At 41.6% G+C, this 22,098-nt stretch overlaps 1 protein-coding gene across 3 annotated transcripts in view; it reads right to left on the minus strand.

Moving 5' to 3' along the window:
* The window catches only part of Taok3 (TAO kinase 3), a 136,076-nt gene that overhangs the window by 27,520 nt on the left and 86,458 nt on the right, over positions 1 to 22,098 (minus strand). For all 3 annotated transcript variants that reach the window (XM_090320206.1, XM_090320207.1, XM_090320208.1), the window contains 3 exons: positions 21,794 to 21,961; positions 19,184 to 19,390; positions 8,656 to 8,790 (listed from right to left, as the gene is read on the minus strand). In XM_090320206.1, the coding sequence (XP_090176332.1) occupies positions 8,656 to 8,790; positions 19,184 to 19,390; positions 21,794 to 21,961 (510 nt within the window). The remainder of the gene's footprint in view (positions 1 to 8,655; positions 8,791 to 19,183; positions 19,391 to 21,793; positions 21,962 to 22,098) is intronic.

A 22,098-nucleotide genomic window follows, 5' to 3' on the forward strand; every position in this document is an offset into this window, starting at 1 on the left:
AAAGCTCTAGGACAGTGCCCAGGCTCTGAGTTCAAGCCTCAGGAATGGCAAAAACAAACAAGCAAAAGACATCTAATACTTAAGAATGAACAACTGACTTCATCATCTCATTCATTCATCCTTTTTTGATTCAGTGTTAACAACTGAATCTAGGGCCTCCTATATGTAAAACATGTGTTTTACCTCTCACCTATACTCCTGGCACTGCTGTTGTTATCACTGTTTTTGCTTTTTTGGGGGGACAGGATGTAGTCTCTTGATTGCTGAGATTATAGTCATGTACTACCACATTAGCTCTATAGGAACTTATTATTTTTTGTGGTGCTTGGGATGGAACTCAGGGCCTTGAACATTCTAGGCAAGTGCTCTACCACTTGAATTATACAACCAATCCTATTTATTTTTATTTATGCTGGTTCTAGGTCTTGAACTTGTCTCTGAGCTTCTGTGCTCAACGCTAGTGCTTTACCACTTGAGTCATAGCTCCTCTTCTGGCTTTATTTATTTTGCAGTTTAGTAGAGATGAGAGACTCACAGACTTTCCTGTCCAGGCCAGCTTTGAACTGTGATCCTTAAATCTCAGCATCCTGAGTAGTTAGTGTTACAGGCATGAACCACTGGCATTCTTTTTTTTTTTTTTTTTTTTTTGTCACAGGACTTGAAACTCTGGGCCTGGGCGCTGTCCCTGACCTCTTCAGCTCAAGGCTACCACCCTACCCCTTGAACCACAGCCCCACTTCCCTTTTCTAGTGGTTAATTGGAGACAAGAGTCTCATGTTCTTTAGTGCTCAGGATGGTTTTGAACTGTGATCCTCAGATCTTAGCCTCCTGAGTAGCTAGGATACAGACATGAGGCACTGCATCCAGCTTCCATCTAATTTTAACCAGATACAGTATTTTAACCAGATACTTACATTTTCTTTTTCTTTTTGCTAGTCCTGGGGCTTGAACTCAGTATCTGAGCACTGTCTTTGGGCTTTTTCAAGGCTCAAGTTCTACCACTTAAGCCACAGCACCACATTGGCTTTTTCTATGTATGTGGTACCGAGGAATCAATCCCAGGTCTTTGTGCATGCTAGGCAAGAATTCTACTTCTAGGCCAAACTTCCGGCTCTATTTCCTTATTATAGCATTCCTCTTTAATGAAACTGGGAGATAGTGCATTGCTAACACTATCATGTCACACTTAAATCCTGTCATAGGCATTGGTCTATGTTCAGCAAAAATTCTCAGGATGGCCATTTTTTCTGGGTAGGAGGCTCATATATAGGGCAGCAAGGAGGCAGGAGTCACTTTTTGTCTTCTCAAGCAGATAGGTCCTGATAAAGAGGGAAGTTCTATTGCACACAAGACCTTATCTGGTGTAAGCTCAAGGCATAGACAGATACATGTCAGTGTGAATGGGCCATTAGTTTGCCTCTCCCACAAGGCACTGTGTTTTTCCTGGGCTCTCTGTGATGTGGAAACACCTAGTATCACCTTTCTAATGTCATAACCAAACTTCTAAGTTTTCAGTTGTCTTTCTGGGTGCATGTCAAAATACTAAGTTTTATATTTTCACACTCCAAGCAGACAGATACCTATAAATGAAAGTACAACTAGGTATTTCATTTGTTAAGTGTAACATGCTACATAAGTAAAGTTCATTGATTACAATAAGCATGCTCATGTATTTTAAGGTAATAATGTGTATCTGAAGAACCATTCACTCAGTACATTTTAAAAGCCAACTTATTTCTTCTTTTTTCTTTTTGCCAGTCCTGGGCTTGAACTCAGGGCTGGACGCTGTCCTTGAGCTTGCTCAAGGTTAGTGGTCTACCACTTGAGCCGCAGCAACACTCCCAGTTTTTTCCATGTATATGGTACTGAGGAATTTAACCCAAGGTTTTGTATATGCTAGGCAAGCACTCTACCACTCGGCCACACTTCTGGCCCCAATACTTTTATGTATAATCATACTTTCTGGTTTCTAATGTGGTTACATCCATAATTTGCCTCTTTAGGGATGAAGGAGTGGCTTAATGGTAGAATACCTGGCCTAGCAAGCAGGAGACTGGGGTTTCCAATTTCGTACTGCCAAAAACAGAACAAGCATAACAACTACAACAAATAGCAATATAGAAACCAAAAACAAGAACAAAAAGAAATACTTTAACTTTTATAAGCCCTATGTTTTGAATTGCCTCAGAGAATCCCAGCACCAAGGCAGAAAAAGAGAGGTCATTTTCAGTTATTGAGCAATGGAAGGAACCAACTCCCTCCAAAAGTCCAAGATGGAGGGTTGGTGGGGGAAGTCTGAATGACTTGGTGGAGTGGGGCTGAAAACAGGAAATCACTGCAGAGATGTAATAGTTTTTCTAGGGAAGTCAAACCTCTCCCACTGAGCTGCTTAGAGATCATTCTCTTGTCCCTTATTGTACACCAACCTGGGGGCTAATGAAAATCTCTCCACGTATTTTGGTTTTTCCACATACAAGGAAGAACTAGGAATGTCATCCACAGGGCTGGAAGAACACTAGAAGAACCCCATCAAAGGAATCTGACAATACATGTTAGCTTCCTTTCTTCTCCTGCCAGGCCCTGAGACTACACTGCTTTCTCCCCCCACCCCTCACCCCTGCTCTCACATTTACTGTTTTAGGTGATAGGGATATAGTTAAAAGTGGATCTAAGAGCAAAGAAAGGTGTAAGCAGATTATGGATTGTCAGAGTAAAGATGAAGCTACAAGTCCAGGTTGGTGTGCTTAGCTTAGCATGCACAAGGCCCTAAGGTTGCATCCCCAGCACCAATAAATAAGAAAAGAAATAAGAGTTCAAATATACTATTCACTCTGTCTTCAGTGCTGGGGGATTAAGCCCAGAGGTTCATGCATGTTAAGCAGTACTCTACCATCAAGCCACACCATAGTTTCAGAATCTGAATTATTACCCATTTCATCTACATGGGATGTGTAAAAAATAGCAAATGATATACAAAATGGAAGGTTTTAATTTTTTTTTCTTTTGTGCGTCATGGAGTTTGTACTCTGGGCCTAGGTGCTGTCCCTGAGCTCTTCAGCTCAAGGCTACCACCCTAACCCTGAAGACACAGCCTCATTTCCTGTTTTCTAGAGGTTAATTGGAAATAAGAGTCCCAGGACTTTAGTGCTTGGGGTGGCTTTGAACTTTGATCCTCAGATCTCAGCCTCTTGAGTAGCTAGGATTACAGGCGTGAGCCACCACACCAGGCTAAGATTTAACATTTTTTTTTTGCATGTCCTGGTCCTTGAACTCAGGGCCTAGGCACTGTCCTTGGGCTTTCTCAAGGCTAGAGCTCTACGATTTGAGCCATAGCACCATTTCTGGCTTTTTTCTATGTATGTGGTACCGAGGAATCTAATCTGGGTCTTTGTGCATGCTAGGCAAGCAATCTACTACTAGGCTAAACTCCTGGCCCAGATTTAAACTTTTTAAGGATAGTTTCTTTAATCTTTTAACATGACCTTATTTAATTCTGACAAAATTTGGTCCTTAAACAACATTATACAAGGTGTAGAGTATGAATACCATGTCCAAAACCCTGTACGAAGAGGCTAATAAGCTACTAATTCAACACAAAGAGGGGCGTGGTGGCACATAATATTACCCTCATAAGAGTTCAAAGACAATCAAGAAGATTATTTGTAAAAATCAAAATGATGCATATGAGAAAAGTAGCCACCTCATCACTTAGAACAAATGAAATCCATAGCTGGCTCTTAAAAAGAATAGAATGAGTCACATTTGGGCCTTAGGGAACTGCCATCACACTCTTGAGAACCCCAAGAAAGTCTTTAAGTCCTCACTGGAAACAATGACAGATCCCAGGCAATTCTGCCTCCTGACAGAGAATATTACATGACTAACTCTGAAACACACACTTCCACCATCACATTCTTGCATGTCAGTGTTTGGAAGAGATTTCACAGTTCATTCATTCAGCAGGTGTTTATTGAGAGTGGCTGCATAGGCTGGGCATATTGATTGACAGCACATGTAAAAAAAATAGCCTCTGCAATGATCTGAGTTACAAGGAAGGAGACATTCAGAGTTTGGATGGGCATCTCCTGGCACCCTGTTCTGACAATGGGAACACTTTCTTCTGAGACATTAACACTTCTGTTCTCATGTACTAAACTCACTCAGGTATTCAATTGTACAATGAGGTGAATAATTGGGTTGCATTTTCAAAAAACTCCAAATGTAGTTTTCTTTAATTTGTAATTTTTCCCCCTGAATCATGTAAAGCCAAATAAGAGATTTATATTTGTATGGATGCAAAGCTAATCATATTCTCCTCCGTGTTTTCCTGGGGACTATAAGCTGGGAGTTTCCCCTGTACATCCCTCTCCCTAATGTGTGTTCTGTCCTCAGTTCACCTGGATTAGAAGGACACTGTGTTCCATTCAGAATTCCTGCATAATAAGGCCAAGGCTGAAAAAAAAATGGCTTACGTGTTTTCTCTGTGAACTCAGTGCTTGGGTATTGCCCCATAATATTTTTGCTCAAGGCTGGCTCTCTACCATTTGAGACACAGCTTTAGTTCTTGGCTTTTTGGGACTTTCTTTGAATTGTGATTTTTAGATTGAGTAGCTAGGATTACAGACGTGAGCCACCAGTGTCTGCTCTTGGTGTTTTGTTGTTTTGTTTTTGTCAGTTGTAGGGCTTGAACTCTGAGCCTGAGCACTGTCACTGACCTCTTCAACTCAAGGCTACTGCCCTAACCCTGGAGCTACAGCCCCACTTCCTGTTTTCTAGAGGTTAACTGGAGATAAGAATCTCACAGACTTTACACTTTAGTGCCTGGGGTGGCTTTGAACCTTGATCATCAGATCTCAGCCTCTTGAGTAGCTAGGGTTACAGGCGTGAGCCACCACACCCAGTTCTTGGTGTTCTTTATATTGACACCTCCCAAGGAAATGGCTAGGGACCTGGGCTATTACAAAATTTGAAGAAGAAATAACATCAGATGTACAGACAGATGAAAGCACTTTGTGCATAGGTCAGGAATATAATTAAAATATCATGCAGGGGACGGGAATATGGCTTAGTGGTACAGTGCTTGCCTAGTATGCAGGAAGCCCTAGGTTCAATTCCTCAGTACCACATACACAGAAAAAGCCAGAAATGGAGCTATGGCTCAAGTTATAGAGTGCTAGCCTTGAGCAAAAGAGGCCCATGGACAGTGCCCAGGTCCTGAGTTCAAGCTCCAGGACTGGAGATACATACATATATATATATATATTTATTTATCTTTTCACTCAAGGAAGATTCATCTCAAATGGGCAAGGAATCTTTTGAAGAATTATCCAAACAGTTCTCATTCTCCTCCAGACAACAATTCAATAGGAATATTTTTACAGACAGAAGAGGAGTCTAAAACTAAAAGAAGATGCCATGGCATCTAATTCATATTCCTAGTGCTTCAAAACAAGGTTAATAATCTCTGTTCTTAGGAAACTATGAAGAAAATTACAATTCTAAAGTTTACTTTGTTTCATTTCTTTGTGACAATTGCATTTGTGTGGCAGAGCCTACAAACATAGAAATCTCAATTTTCAGGTGCCCAAACCACCTTTAACAGTTGAGTACTTCAAGTTCATGGGTTCCACACACCTGTCCTAACCTGATTTGCAGGCAGAAAGGAGAAAGCTATACAGAGGAGAGAAATGACCAGGTGTTGCCCCTTTCAGATTTATGTTGAGAGGTAGGTTCACCAAACAATTTAGCTATAATGTTCTTGTTAGCTGTGGCTCAAGAGGTAAGTTGGTAGCCTTGAGCTGAAGAACTCAGGGAGAGCACCCAGGCCAAGAGTTCAAGCCCCATGACCGTAAAAAAAAGAAAAAGATATATTCTCATGAATTACTGGCTCATCATTGAAAATTGAAAATTTAAATTCCTCCTCATTTTGTTGTTCATGTTTGGACCTCTTAGCATTCTCTAAAAGATGACAAAGAATAAAACCAAAATGAATCAGTATTTTACAGCTACCAACTAGGGGAAGTTAGGTTTCCCATCTATCTCACTTGGTTACTCATTACACTGGACCTTCATTTTTCTCCTGGTCTTACTTCTCTGATATTTTAGTCCATTTGAGCTGGGATCCACCACTACTACCAACAAAAACCAAAGAAACCCCCAAACCAACAACAACAAAATACCAAAATAGAAACATCCTCCTAACAATAACAAAGCATCCACAAAAAATAAATCAACTAATAGAATTCATGATCCACTCTGGAAAATTGAATACTTTTGGCTATTCAGTGTCCTGACTCCGACTAGAACTCACCTTTGCAATGATCTGATGTGGAGTTCTGTAGTGTAGGTGAAAATAGCTACACTAGAAGTTAGCTTATCCAAAGTAAGAGATGCGCTACATCATACCATATGCTTTCTGCCTTCCATTGATTTATTATTCCCCCTCAAAACCACTAGATACAAACCCCCTAAACTCTGATAAACTCTCATGGGTCCCATCACAACTCCTGAAGCATTTATTCAGGGAAAGGGCACTGCAAAACCAACTTATTTTTGTGATTAAAGCAAGAGCCCATCAACTACTCTGTTTTGGACTTCATACAGGAGCAGCCTTTTATTCAATCACAAGTCCATCAGAGACATGGCCATGGACAGTTCCCTGGAGGGGTACTGCGAAGCCTGTAGGAGTCAGCGGGGTTCCTGAGTACTTCACTCACAGCCTGTCCTGGCCTAGCAGGGAAGCAGCTTTCTCCTCTGCAGAGAGGAAGACTGTGATGGCTGAAACACACACAGAGAGCAGCCCTGAGTGAGTTCACAGAGGCCAGTGAGAGATTTTTCAGGCCTTGCTGTAGTAGAGTCTTATGGGGAGGGAGGAGAATCATGAATATGTGATGTAGGAAGGAGGGTGTGGCCAGTAGAGAAGAGAATCCGTCCCAGAGTAGGGACTGCACTTGGTACCATGTCTGCTTCCTTGCTAACCTGCCTGTGTTGTGGTGATACTCAGGGCCCTTCGCCATTTCTCTTTCCTCTCTAACACGAGCAGGATGGGAATAGGGACAAGCCTCCCAGGAGCCTGCTCAGTATTTAAGCTCTTACAAATACCATGTTTCTTTTGTCAGCAATCATGGCAGAGAGATACTTGTTATTTAAATAATCCCACCCTGCTTTATTTTGACTCAGAAGCACAATTTCAGTACTTAAGACAGTCATTAGCAAATATAGAGTGGACATTTTAAGACTCCATTACACAGTGTAACATTCTTTTAAAATGAAAAATTGCCCATCAGATTATCAGAAACTTCACCGTCAAGGAACTTACATCTAAATTAAATTGCTTGCTTTTTTTTTTTTAAACAGCATGCATAAGCAATAGGTAGGTATTTTAACTTCCATTTTTCTTTATATTTGGGGTTTAAAAAATTATAATCCATTCTAAATTTCAAATGTAATTGGAGCCTTTCAGAGACTTGAGGAATCAAAGTAGAAATCAGGTTTGAAAAAAAATAGGACAAGGAAAAAAAAAAACCACGATTATTTCTGGGTCGGCCTTGGATGACGTCATCACAGGTTCTAAATGTAATAGCCAAGCAAGCGAGCGGTGTACACTAACTCTTCTTCTTTGCCCATGTGACCTCTAACATCCATTTGGACAAAACAACTAATATTTCAACAATTTTCCTTTTAGTTTAGAAATGAGATGCAAGAGGGAAAGATTAAAGAGAGTTTAGAATGCCAAGGATGAATCGATGTGAGTGTGTGTGTGTGTGTGTGTGTGTGTGTGTGTGAGCGCGCACGCGCACGCGTGGGGGGCCAAGGGGAGGAGGCATGAAAACTAACTCTTCCAGCACACACCCCTTTTGCTACTACAAGGACATGCAGCAATCCCATTTACAATAGTAAAAATGCTGAAGGATCTCACGGTCCCTTTGCTCCTGCAACCACCCCTCCTCTCTCCTACAAAGCCCTTCTGGCTTTACTGGTGCCAGGGAATTCTTCAGGGGTTAAATGGGGAAGCACAGCCACTACCATTGTTGTAATAAATAAATGAATGAACCAGAACGAACCAGCAATCCATCCCTGGGAAGCAAGTATCTGATTTTTTTTCTACAATTTAGAGATGTTAACTGGCACCCATATATTAAAAAAAATTATGTTTTATCTTTTCATGTGTGTATGTATGTGTTCATTACAGACACACATGCATCTCTACATAAAAGAGGCACATACCCCTGCATACACATACATCAATACCTTTAAAACATTTTAGCATTATTTATTTCAATGAAAGACAGATTGCTTAAAAAATTGGATAGGCTAGCAACTCACCTGGAAGGCCTTATTATTTTACATATACAGCATATACAAATACACACAATCACACACACACACACACACACACACACACACACACACACACAAAGGTTTTTTTTTTTTTTTTTTCCCATGCCATACAGAATGCTAAAATATCTGAGATCAGGTTGCTATGCCAACAGATTTTTTTTTTCTAAAATGAATAAAATTATTAAGGAGGGAGAGAACATTCTTGACTCCTTTCCTCCCATCCATGAAGCCGAGAGAAGCTCAGGGAGGGCGAGAGGCTGCCAGACAGGGAGGAGGGGAAGGAAAGGGAAGGTGGGTAGAGGGGTGTTTGCTTACCAAAGATGCTGATTTGATCGTGGCAAAGCGCTCTCTGTTCCGATAGTGGAGGGCCTGGCTCTGAACTGACTGGGTAGGCCGCGGCACAGGCCTGGGATCGCCGTGGCCCGCCTCATCCCTTATGAATACATGACCCTGCAGAAATGGATAAAAACCAGGAGAAAGTCCAGCTGTGCTCTTTCCTCGCCGGCTGCCTCTCTCTCACCCCTCTTTCTGCACAAGCGCTGCTGTTTGAAATGCATAGTTTAGCTCTCTGCTAGTCCCCGCAGCTCCCACGGTACAAAATGAATAAGCAACACATTGCAGCCTTCAGTTAGGAATGTCAGCTGATCGCTAGTGGGATGCCTTCTGAATCCCTGGCAGGCTTTTTCTTTACCTCCAGAATTACATACATGCACGAGAAAAAAAGAATAGAAAAAACAATGCAATGTACAGACTCCTTAGAACGGTTTGCTTAAAAGGCTGTAACCAAAGAATTCCTTTAAAAATGTCATGTCCATGTCTAGCGGGGAGGATGCTGGTGGCTTTGAACATAAAAGCGAGCCCCCGCCTCATTCCCTTGAAAGATCTGTGCTCTCAATTGAATTGTATTTGAGAGCTGGCCGGCAGGACCATCGTTCTGCTTTTAGAATCAGTGGAGGCTTGTGCTGAACTGCCTCTCTAGCTTGTGCTCGGAAGATTCGGCAGTCACTGAGGGATCCTGCTTTCCAGTCATGATCGTACACAGTTCTAGCACCTTCTCTCTACAGCTTCTGAAAGGATTTTTTTTTTTTTAGATTTAAAGAGACAGGCGTACAATTCCATCCAAATGATACTTTCTCAAATTCTCCCTCAACTCAGCATGGGTATGTCAGCAGCGTAAGCAAAGCTAGAATTTAATGTCCTTGACTAATTTAATCAAGCCTGTGCTTCTTGATGGACAAAGATGATTAATCTCATTCTAACGCCCAATAAAAAAAGCACATTCCCTGTAAGCGTAATAATGGATGTTTCTTAGATCTAACCGGGATGACTTTTAAAGGGGAAAGACTTCTAGGCTTCTCCGCTCAATAAAAGATGAAGTGGTCAGTCAGTGAGTAGCCCTAATGCTTCAGATTAAAAAATTTTTTTTCTAGTAATTTGTGGCTCAAAATCATGTACAACTGTGGGGTGTTTTTATTGCACACACTCAGGATGAGGAAGGAGAGACCAACCCCCTATTTCCCCTGGGTTCTAGGAGAAACCATTTATGAGAGAGGTCAGTTTTGCATTTTGTCCATTACTACTTGAAATTTTCCCAATTGTGCTTTCCTTCTCTATAAAGCAAGACACAAATAGATTTAGAAAATACAAGATTGTCTTACTGTCCAGAACGTCAAAAAAGTCAAAACACATAAATTCTTTGGAGGGAAATGAAATTTTACATCCACATTTTTATGTAAAAGCCAAGACCTATGATTAAATTTATTATAAGACTGGTTTTCCTTTTATCTTTTCTTTTGGTGTTTTGATATATAGGGCAGGTAGTTACTGTGATATCCATGTTTAAATATTGTTTTGCATTTATATATGGCAGTTCGATGAATGTCTTTAAGAAACTTTCAATTGTGGGCAAATTCATCATATTTAGCACATTTTCTACAGCTGTGCTGTCCAGTAGGATAGCCGCTAACAACATGTGGCTACTGGAATTAAATTGATTTTAAAATAAAAGGAAATAAAAGGTAAAATTCATTTCCAAAGTTTACCAATTACATTTCAAACACTTAATGGCCATAGGTGGTGGCTGGTAGCCAATGTGGACAATGGGATATAGAACATGTGTCCATCTGGCCATCTATGCAGAAAGTTCTATCAGGCTAAGCTATAGGCTCAAAGTACACTTTTTTTTTTTTTGCCAGTTCTGGGGCTTGAACTTAGGGCCTGAGCACTGTCCTTGGGCTTTCTCAAGGCTAGAGCTCTACCACTTGAGCAACAGCACCACTTTCAGCCTTTTCTGTGTATGTGGTACTGAGGAACTGAACCCTGGTTTTCGTGAATGCTAGGCAAGCCCTCTACCACTAGCCAAACTCCGGGCCCTCAAGATATACTTCTTAAGATGGATGTAGTGGTACAGGCTTGTAATTTCAGCACTGGGGAGGCTGAGGCAAGAAGATTTTGAGTTTGAGGCCAGCCTGGGCTATAAGTTAGCCTTTGTTTTTGAAACACAGAAGAATTTGCTTAAAGGATCAATTAAAATTATTTGCTTTACTTTCTGGGAGATAGGTTACCACTGAAATTCATTGTCTGGGTTTAATGTTCTAAAGAGGGCACTGGAGCCTGATGCCATTTTTTTAAACTATGTATTTATTAGTACATCATATTTATGCCAGAAATCAAACTGATTTAATACAATAGTCTCTTAAAATGCTGCCAATTATCAGAGATCAATCAGGGAGAGATTTATGGTTTTCTATGCAATACTAACACAAGTCTTAGTTTTGGTATTGGCTAACTTATTAATAAACACACTGATGGGGAGAGACCCCAAATATGTAGCAGCAGCCACATTTCAAATAACAGTTAAGTTGACTCACCTAGCTATGTAACAGATCACAGTTATTTGTATACAAATAGGTATAATTTTCATGGCTTGTTTTATGTCTGGTAAAAAGTTAATATTTTAAGTTCAGTGCCCTGTTCATCAAATGAAAAGCCACACTGTATTTTCTCTCTCTCTTTTTTTTTTTCCTTTCTTTCTTGCTTTCTTTGCCAGTTCTGAAGCTTGAACTCAGGACCTGAGCACTGTCCTTGGGCTTTTTCAAAGCTAGAGCTCTACCATTTGGGCCAAAGCACCACTCCCAGCTTTTTTCTATGTATGTGGTACCAAGGAATTGAACCCAGGTCTTCGTGCATGCTAGGCAAGCACTCTACCACTAGGCCAAACTCCCAGCCCCACATTGTTTTCTAAGTTCATGAAAGGTAAGAAGGTTGGTAAAGTTAAGTCAAAATCATATGGATAATTAAATTACCAACTAAAAATATTAAAAAAATCAGGCTGTCTTTTTTTTCCCTGCCTAGGCTCTAATGTCTCTCTGTCTGATTATAATATTCTAGACAAGGGGTTTTACTTTTTTTCTGTAGATGTGTCCCCATGGGTGTTGGGCATGAAACTTCTGGGTTGAAGATTCATGGTGTGGTCATTTCCCTCAAATTTGTATGAATCAGAACTCCTCCGGACTACAATGTGTTTTGGGTGTACTTTTACTACAGTGCTTCACAACTCCTATCTGTCAATCTTATCCTGAGGCTGTGGGTTTTTATAAGGCAGAGCAAATATAATTTGAAAAAAAAAATTCAGTCTCCCCCCAGCACCTGACCTAGTACTTGATACTTAGTTTGCATTCAGTAAATGTTTGCTGAATAAATAAGCTCAAGAATACAGTTCTGGAGAGATTTTGAGAAAATGACATTTTCTGTTGGATTATTTAACAGAATTCAAATGTGTATTCATAAAAAAAAACCCTGCCACTTCTGTATTCTAAGAAAGTCATAAAATAGTGGCACACACACAAGCACACCTTCATGCAGTGTGTGTAGAGTGTGTCTAAAAGTGGCTTTTTTTTTTCTGATGATGTGAGGCCTTTCTATTGACGCCCACACTTTTGCTGTAGAGATCAGCAAACTCTCAGTCTCTCCTTTGTTTTGTTCATTTCAAAATTATTACATGGCTGTGCAGCAGGTGTGGTCACCCAAACCTGAGGTAGAGGAGTGGAGGACAAGTGGGAAGGGCAAGGCAAGGGTGGAAGGGGTTAGGGCAGAAGATGAAAAGGGGCAGGAGAGAGATGGGTGGTGGTGCTGGGCTCTCCTATGTGATTTGATTTTTACTTTGCCATATGTGGCTTTGCCCCTCTGGTCAGCAAAAATAATGGGAAAGGCCACTGAAGCAAGGGAGAACTAAATCAAAACAGTGTAGCCCCTCAAGGCCAATTTCTTTGATCCCTCCCATAAAAATGGTAAAATACTGACCAGTAAAAAGGGCAAAGTAAAAGACTGGGAATACTGCTTAGTGGTAGAGTGCTTACCGAGCATGCATGAAGTCCTGGGTTTGATTACTCAGTACCATATAAAGAGAGAGAGAGAGAGAGAGAGAGAGAGAGAGAGAGAGAGAGAGAGAGAGAGAGAGAGAGAGAGAGAGAGAGAGAGAGAGAGAGAGAGAGAAAAGAGGCTGGGAGTTTGGCTTAGTGGTAGAGTGTTTCCCTCCCATGCATGAAGACCTGGGTTCCGTTCCTCAGTACCATATACATAGAAAAAGCAGGAAGTGCTGTTGTGGTTCAAGTGGTAGAGTTCTAGCAAAAAATGTAACCTGAAATTCTATGCAAAGAAAGGTTTCAAGGTCATGCAAAAATCTGTCCTTATTTATTTATTTTTTTTGTTGGTCTTAAATTCTGGGCCTGGGCGCTGTCAGCTCAAGGCGACCACCCTAGCCCTGGAGCCATAGCCGCCTCCGCCTCCGCCTCCTCCTCCGCCTCCTCCTCCTCCTCCTCCTCCTCCTCCTCTTCTTCTTCTCCTTCTCCTTCTCCTTCTTCTTCTTCTTCTTCCTTCTTCTTCTTCTTCCTTCTTCTCCTTCCTTCTTCTCCTTCTCCTCCTTCTTCCTTCTTCTTCTCCTTTCTTCTTCTTCTTCTTCTTCTTCTTCTTCTTCTTCTTCTTCTTCTTCTTCTTCTTCTTCTTCTTCTTCTTCTTCTTCTTCCTTCTCCTCCTCCTCCCCCTCCCCCTCTCCCCCCCCTCCTCCTCTTCTTCTTCTTTTGTTCTCTCCAGGGGCTTTGAACTCTGAGTATGGGCGGTGTCCCAGAAATTCTTCAGCTCAAGGCTACACTTTCTGTTTTCCAGTGATTAACTGGAGATAAGAGTCTCTCCTTCTTTAGTGGCCGGGCTAGCTTTTTTATTTTGGTGGGCCAGGGGCTTGAACTCTGGGCCTGGCGCTGTCCCTGAGCTCTTCACCAGGCTAGCTTTGAACCGAAATCATCAGATCTCAGCCTCTTGAGTAGCTAGGATTACAGGCATGAGCACCATGCCCAGGCCTGCTTCCCATTTTTTAGTGATTAACTGGAGATGAATCTCTTGTTCCTTAATGCCCGAGCTCGTTTTGAACGGTGATCCTCAGATCTCAGCCTCCTGAATAGCTAGGATTATAGGTGTGAGCCACCTGGCCCAGCTTATTCGTTTATTTTTAAACTGTATTTTTTTGGTCTTCTCTTTTTTGAACCCAGGATGCTGTCCTTGCTAGGTAAGCGCTTTGCCACTGAGCTGCATCCCATCCCTAAAAATTTGTCTTTATTGTGATATGTGGCAGTTAGTTGTAAGCCAAGAGCTAGTTACATGCAGCCTTCAAAAATAAGTTACTAGCTGGGCATCAGTGGCTCATGCCTGTAATCCTAGCTACTCCTGTGTCTGATATCTGAGGATGTTGGTTCAAAGCTAGTTTGGGGATGAAAGTCAGTGAAACTCTTATCTCCAATTAACCACCAGAAAACTGAAAGTGGTGTTGTAGCTTAAGTGTTAGAGCAATAGCTTTGAGCTGAATTGCTCAGGGACAACATCCAGGCCCAGAGTTCAAGCCCCATGCCTGACCAAAAACAAATAAAGTGAGTTACTTCTTGTATAAAATGGTAATTTTATTTATTTATTTATTTTGCCAGTCCTGGGGACTGACTCAGGGCCTGAATACTGTCCTTGGGCTTTCCTCAAGGCTAGTGCTCTACCACTTGAGCCACAGCACCACTTCCGGCTTTTCTATGTATGTGCTACTGAGGAATGGAACTTGGTCTTCCTGCATGCTAGACAAGCACTCTACCACTAGGCCAAACTCCTGGTCTGTTTTGCTTTTATGATTTAATTGTAATGATCAAGAGAGATAAAAATTCCTCACCCCTTGGGAGGGATGGGAGAGAATGAAGAAAGGGATGCTACTGATCAAGTTGCATTGTTAGTACAAAATGACAGGTTGAATGGTAACCCTTTTGCACAACTACTTAAAGGTAATTTTTAAAATTCCTCTTCCCTCTTTTAAAAATATTTTAGTATTTACCAGGCATGTTTTTATTGTTTCAAGTATTATCACTGTCCATTAACTCTTTCAAACCATCATGATAATACTTAAGATTATAATTATTTTTTTATACTTAAAATTATCTAAGCAGCCACTATGTAAGCCACTATGTCCTATGAACAAAATATGAGATATTGAATTTTTGGTAAGCAGAGTATTGGTTGATTTGCTCATTCATTTGTTAATTCCATAGTTACCTTGAAATGAAGTAAGTACTTCATGAAGTACTTCAGTGTACTTACTTATTCTGTGCCAGACACTTTTTTAAGTATTGGGGATACCATGCCAAGTAGGCATGACCCTTGCCTGGTAGATTTCACATCCTATTCATGAAATAATAAATTAATACACAATGTACATTTATATAGTGATAAGGATTAAAAAGAAGAAATAGGATAATGAAGTAATGGCTAGAATGCAATTTATTATACAATAAAAATTTTCTGAAGCCAGGTGCGGTGGTTTACTCCTGTTATCCTACCTACTCAGGAAGCTGAGATCTGATCACGGTTCAAAGCCAGCCTGGGCACTAAAAAGTCCATGAGACTCTTATCTCCAATTCACCACCAGAAAACTGGAAGTGGCCCTATGGCTCACGACTGACAAAAAAAATTTTTTTTGAAGTGATGGAGTTTGAATTTAGGGCTTTGTATTTGCTGGGCAGGTACAGATCACTTGAGTTTTATTCTAGCCCTTTACTCAGCTTTACTACTACTTCTTCTTCTTCTTCTTCTTCTTCTTCTTCTTCTTCTTCTTCTTCTTGTTTTTATTATTATTATTATTTATTTTATTTTTGTTGGTCGTGGGATTTGAACTCTGGGCCTGGGCGCTGTCCCTGAGCTCTTCAGCTCAAGGCAATAGCTCTACCATTTGAGCCTCAGTGCCACTTCCGGTTTTCTGGTGGTTCATTGGAGATAAGAGTTTCATGAACTTTTGTGCTGGGGCTGGCTTTGAACCATGATTCTCAGATCTCAGTCTCCTGAGTAGCTAGGATTACAGGCATGAGCCGCCAGTGCTGGCTGATTACTGTTTTTTTGAATAGGATGCCACTCATTGCTCAGGCTGGCCTGGACTGCCATCTTCCTATTTATATTTGTGCATGGTTGGTTTTATAAATATGTGGTATCACATCTAGCTTCTTATTGGTTAAGATTAGGATCTTGCTAACTTTTCCCTCTGGTTAACTTCAAATTGCAATCCTCCTGATTTCTGCCTCTCAAATAACTGGGATATACAGGCATATACTACTGTATAAAATATATTACACAATAATTTGAAGATATGCTGGCTTTTCTGAATTTCTGGACAGGAACTCCAGCAGAGTTAGTAAATATTTCATAAAAACAAACTACTAGCCAGGCACGGTGGCTCACACCTGTAATCCTAGCTACTCAGAAGGCTGAGATCTGAGGATCACAGTTCAAAGTCAGCCTGGGCACAAAAGACTGTGGGTGGGGGGGAGGGAAATGGGGACAAAAACATAAGAAGGGGTATCAATGTGTGAGAAGTAATGCACCTACTACTATCTGGCGAATGTAACTGTAACCCCTCTATATATTACCTCGATAATAAAAAATAAAATGAAAAAAAAAAAAAGACAGTGGGACTCTTATCTCCAATTAAGCATTGGAAAATGGGAAGTGGGGCTATGGCTCCAGGGGTAGGGTGGCAGCCTTGAGCTGAAGAGCTCAGGGACAGTGCTCAGGCACAGAGTTCTAAAATAATCTGGGTTCATGAATTATGATAGAGTCTGAAATGCACTGTGGATCCCCGGAAGCATTTCTGGTCCTAGCTGCATGGGGATGCTGTTAGCTGTCATTTCCTAATACTAGTTCCTTTGTGTGTGTGTGGGGGGGGTTCTGCTTCAGAGCATATCTGCTTCTATTCCATGATGGATGCAGGCCAGGGCATCTAGACTTGGTCCGTTTCTGCCCAGCTTAGACAACTCAGAGGGGCTGAGTTAGCTCCAAAACTGTCTGTGGGGCTGGTTGCAGGAGACTTTGGTGTAACTCAGTTTCTGCTGTGCCCAGTGTTGTGCCCTGCCCTCTCCCATGGGGGTTCATCCCAAGGGCTGTCCAAATTAAACAAAGAACTCCAGCAGGGCTAAACTATCTCAGCTTGGTTTCCTGGAGATTCCAATCTGAGATAAGTGTCCCCTGGCCCTACAAGGGATACAGTCGAAGGGACTGAGTGCCCTAGTGGCTTCTAGAAAAACCCACTTACAAGGGAATGCCTAAGTGGGTTTGACATTTCTTGATATAAAAGAGAAACAGGCCTTGTCCAGGCTAGAGGAGGATAGGGGAGAGCTGCTTCTTTCAAGGTTACAGGAATGTTGCCTGGTGTTTGTGGTTCATGCCTGTCATCCTAGCTACTCAGGAGACTGAGATCTGGGGATCTTGGTCCAGAGATAGCTCAGGCAGGAAAATCTGAGAGACTCTTACTAATTAATCAGCAAATAGTCAGAACTAGAGGTGTAGTTCAAATGGCAGAGCAGTAGTGAGCAGATAAGAGCTGGAGATTCTGAGTTCAAGGACGAGTATCGATCAAGGTGGGGAAAGATGATTTTACAGGAACAGAAATACAAGATGTTAGAAGGAATCTGTGAAGTTGTACAGTACAAGGTTTGTGACCCGTCCAAAGTAAAATACATCTGACCTGCAGCAGACAGAACTATAGACTAAATTCATCATTCTTAAGAGCTCAATATCCACAAATTTCTGCTGAGAGTTTAAAATCCTTCCATTGTTTTGTTTTTAAGGAACATCTATTTTTTAATATATTTTTTATTGTAATTAATAGAAGGGTTACATGATATTTGCCAGATAAATGGTGCATTAATTCCCACACATTGAGGAACATCTATTTTTAAGCTCAGGTGTAAGGACTAAGTGGATATTATGAAGATACAACATGTTTAAGTTTTCATTTCATTTCATCTTTCCCTCTTCCATCTATCTTTTGCTTTCAATTTTTTGGGGGGAGGGGAAAGAGTGATTTTTTTTTGTCAGTCCTAGAGTTTGAACTCAGGGTCTGGTCACTGTCTCTGAGTTTTTCTGCTTATACTCTACTACTTTGAGCCACAGCTCAACTTCCAGTTTTATGATGATTAACTGGAGATGGGAGTCTGAAGGAGCCAGGCTCACACTTGCAATCCTAGCTCAGGAGGCTGAAATATTTTCTTTCTTTCTTTTTTTTTTTTGCTTTTTTGCCAGTCCTGAGGTTTGAACTCAGGGCCCAGGCACTGTTCTTGGACAGTTTGCTCAAGGCTAGTGCTCTGCCACTTGAGCCAGTTCCGGCTTTTTCTGAGTATGTGGTACCGAGGAATTGAACCCAGGGCTTCGTGCATGGCTAGGCAAGCACTCTACCAGTAGGCTATGCTCCTAGCCCTCAGGAGGCTGAAATCTGATGATCACTTTTGAATCTAGATGGGGCAGGGAAGTCTGTGAGATTGTTATGTCCAATAAACTACTCAGAAAAAGCTGGATGTAGTGCTGATAGATGCAGACTCAAGTGGTAGCGCACAAAGATGCTCAGGACAGAGCCTAGGTCCTGTGTTCAAGTCCAGGACTGGCAATCCCACCCTCCCTCCTGCAGAAAAACAAAACAAAAACAAAACAAAAAACAAAAGAGCCTCACACACTTTCTTGCTTGGGCTGGCTTCAAATCACAATCCTCAGATCTCAGCCTTAGCTAAAATGAGGCTAGGATTACAAGTGTAAGCCACTGGCACCTCATTTTTCTTTTTTTTATGGTAGTACTGGGGATTAGGGATTGAACCCAAGGCCTTACTAGGACTGTGTTCAACTTCTTGGCCCCATGCTTCCACCTCAGCTCCTTTTGCATTGCTTCTTTCTGTTGTTTTGGTACTGAGACTTGAACTCTGGGCCTCACTGAAACTCTACCACTTGAGCCACACCTCTTTTGCTGTCTGATTGGAAATGAAACTCTTGAGAATTTAGCTGTCCAGGCTGTTCAGATCTCATCTTCCTAGGAAGGTAGAACTACAGGCTTGAGCCACTGGTTGTAGTTGAGGACTGGCAAACAACAACAAAAACAACCTATGACTGTGAGGCCTTGAGTTTAATCCCAAGAATTGCCAAAAATGATATCAGAAAGAAAATAGGGGGGAAAAAAGGAACGATTGGTAGATCACCACTGGGAAGCTTTGATGGCTAGCCATCTGAAGGACATAGGTTTAAAGGAGGATTGGGTTCTGTGATATGAGACTTTTTAACTTTTATTTATTGACAGCAGTGGACATGGGAGCAGGCAGAGGAGATGAAGAAAAAGGCATAGGTGAGGCTATGCGCTACTTTTTCACTGAAAGAAACTGTCAGTGTTTGGTTTCCATCCTTATTTCAGTTGCCAAGTGGAGAACTAAAGCATCTTGAGGCCAAGTGGGCCAAACTTGGCTCACCAGGGTGGCAAATCTCAAGCTGCAAGGACCACCAGGAAACTTACCTTCTTGTGCATGATGGAGGAGCTGGAGTTTACTGTGCCGTTGTCATCATGTGACAGGGTAAGCTCAGGGCTGCTCTGGTCCATGAGCTCCTGCATGCTGTTCACGCTGCTGCTCTGGCTGCCGGTGCTCACTGACACACTGGGGATGGAATGGTTGCTGCCCAGACTGTCCATTTCCCTGGTCAGGCTGCTCCCATGTTCACCATCCTAGAGAAATGGGGCATCATGGTTAGAAACCAAAAGACTGGGAATGAAGTACCAATCCCCTGACCAAGAAACTAAGCATGTTCAGTTCCACAGTGGCGGGCTGGTTTTTGGCCAACCTGCGGGGCTGGGGGGTGGGGCGGGGGGGGGAAGGCTATTCATTATGGAGTGAGTCCGGTTCAGCCCTGTGCCTTCCTCCAGGATAGTTCTGGACATGGGTCCCAAAGTTCTCGACGCACCTATCCTAGGGCTTAATCATACACAAGGAGCATACTATTGGGAAGAAGCAATCCAGGTGTGTGAGAGCTCATGGAGCACCACGGTGCTAGAGAGAGGACTGGCCACCAGGCAGGTGACCTGCAGGGTATCTGCAGTCATAGCCGTGGTCCCTGGACCTGAAATGGCATGGGAAGTTTTCAGAGATGCAATGAGCTCCATGCTCCTGTGTGCGTCATTACTGGGCAACTTCATGTCTGAGCAGGGATATTAATTTTACTGTCCTAGACAGGTAATTAAATTCTGCCTCCCTTAAGCAATTCTATCATGTTTCTTCTGTAGTCTTATTAAATATCTCTGTTAAATAATACTGGCATTCATCACTGTTGGTCCAAAGACTATTTGAGAAATGGTAAAATAATCTGAATGTATAATTTATCCATCACAGTGGAATATCTTCAGATATAAGATTAAATAATATAATTAAATTGGCTTAGCTACAAATAAACCCCATTTTCAAAGAACTATACTATAGCCAGATAATATTAATGAATTGTTACTTAGTCATGGCAATATAAGGAATCACTGGGTAATATAAAATGGTACATAATATATTGTATTTTAATAAATTAATTTTCCCATTTCTACATATGCGATCAAGACATTTTATAGTTCAACTCTACTTCCTAAGTATTGTGTTTAAGATTATTGGTAAAATAATTTTGTTTTGTTTTATATTAAAAACCTAACACAAATTCTTCACTCCTTTCTTTTTATTGTTTCTACTTACTCAAAGCTAATTCCTGGAATAATTCTCTTGTTCTTATTCTCTCTAGCTTCTCTACTTACATCTCTTTGCTCTGCCTTCAGTGTCTCTGTCCCAGCTCCATATCTTTTGCATATAAACATGAAACAGCCTGCCCCATATTTATGGGCCTGTGCACAGGCTGAACCCTCTCATATTTCCTTCTTAGCTCAATTCTAAATCTCACAATAACTTTTGCTGTCTGTATCTTCTTTTCTTTTAGTTTGAGACTGGGGCTCAAACTTAGAACCTTCTACTTTTGCTCATTGGTTACCACTCTATCAACAGAACCATACTTCCAATCCCTTTCACAACCACAACTCACAGCAATCCACTACCTGTCCTGTGAAACTGCTTTAACAAAGGTCAACAAGGACCTTTTTATTTTCTTGTCTTTTGGAGGGGGGTTGTCTTTGTCTGACCCGACTTCTCTGGTATCTGACACCACTGCATTTCTCTACTTAAAGCTGTGAACTTTCTTTTTTGGGGGGCGGGGGAGTCATGGGGCTTGTACTCTGAGCCTGGGTGTTGTCCTAAGCTCTTCAGCTCAATGCTACTGCCCTACCCTTGAGCCACAGCCCCACTTCCCATTTTCTAGTGATTAAATGGAGGTAAGAGTTTCATAGCTTTGTATTGCCGGGGCTGGCTTTAAACTGCAATCCTCAGATATCAGCCTCCTGAGATCTACTTTACCTTCAGTTCATGTATGACACAGGCCTTCATCCCATTCTACATCTTGACTCGTGACTACTTAAGGCTCTTGACTTCCAACCAACTTCCCCACACCAGACCACTTTCTTCTATTCCAGATTTGTGTATCCCAACCAAATGCTGATAATTACCTTTCCAGTGGCTCAACCATCATCCTCTTTGTCTTCAACCATTTCTCTTTTATGTGTTAGGAACCAGGTACCTACCTTGCCTGAGAAATCTTCCATCTGTCCATAGTATCAAGAGGAGTATGCTACGACCTTAAATTCAACAAATCCCATCCTCAAATAATCCCAAACCTACTCTTTCTCTTTAGACCTTTTGACTCACCTTGTTATGGACATATGCCTAAGCTGCCCAGGCTCAAGTGTTCAATCACCTTAAACTCATCTGTCCGTGTCACTTTGTCAAAAACCATCCACATCATGCCTTAAGTGCCACCTGCACTAATGCCACTTATTTGTCTCCCATTAAGGACCTGACAATGGCCATGTGCTTCTATGACAGTTCACCATCTGCCTTAGGTAAGAGATGTTCTATGCATGCCTTCTGGGATCTTTGTGTGTCTCTTCAGGGTGTAACTGCAGGGTTATCTTCAAAAGTGTTTCTTCTATCCAGAATGTTCTCACATGGTAGACCTTTTGTGAGGATAGGCTGGAGTAAGCCACACTTACCTCTTCATCTTCTTGGGACTCATTCAAGGGTCCATTTCGAGTTTCTTGGAAGAGGATTTTTTTCATTTTCCGGTACTGCAAATTGTCCAGCTCACGCACAGCATCTTTGGTCCTCTGTATGAGGTCAATGAGGACTCGAGGTGGCCGTTCCCGCCGAACAAAGTCATGCTGTTTAAGGGAGAAGAAAGAAACTGGTAGTACAAAAAGTGTATTCTGAGATGTAGGTATAAAAGCAAATAGAGAAGCATATGAATTTTGCAGAAATAACCAAATATTACTGTATGAGTGTTTATATACTAGTATTG

Source organism: Megascapheus bottae, chromosome 28 (assembly GCF_031878675.1).
Source record: "Megascapheus bottae isolate mThoBot1 chromosome 28, mThoBot2.hap1, whole genome shotgun sequence".
In the NCBI taxonomy this organism is placed as follows: domain Eukaryota; kingdom Metazoa; phylum Chordata; class Mammalia; order Rodentia; family Geomyidae; genus Megascapheus; species Megascapheus bottae.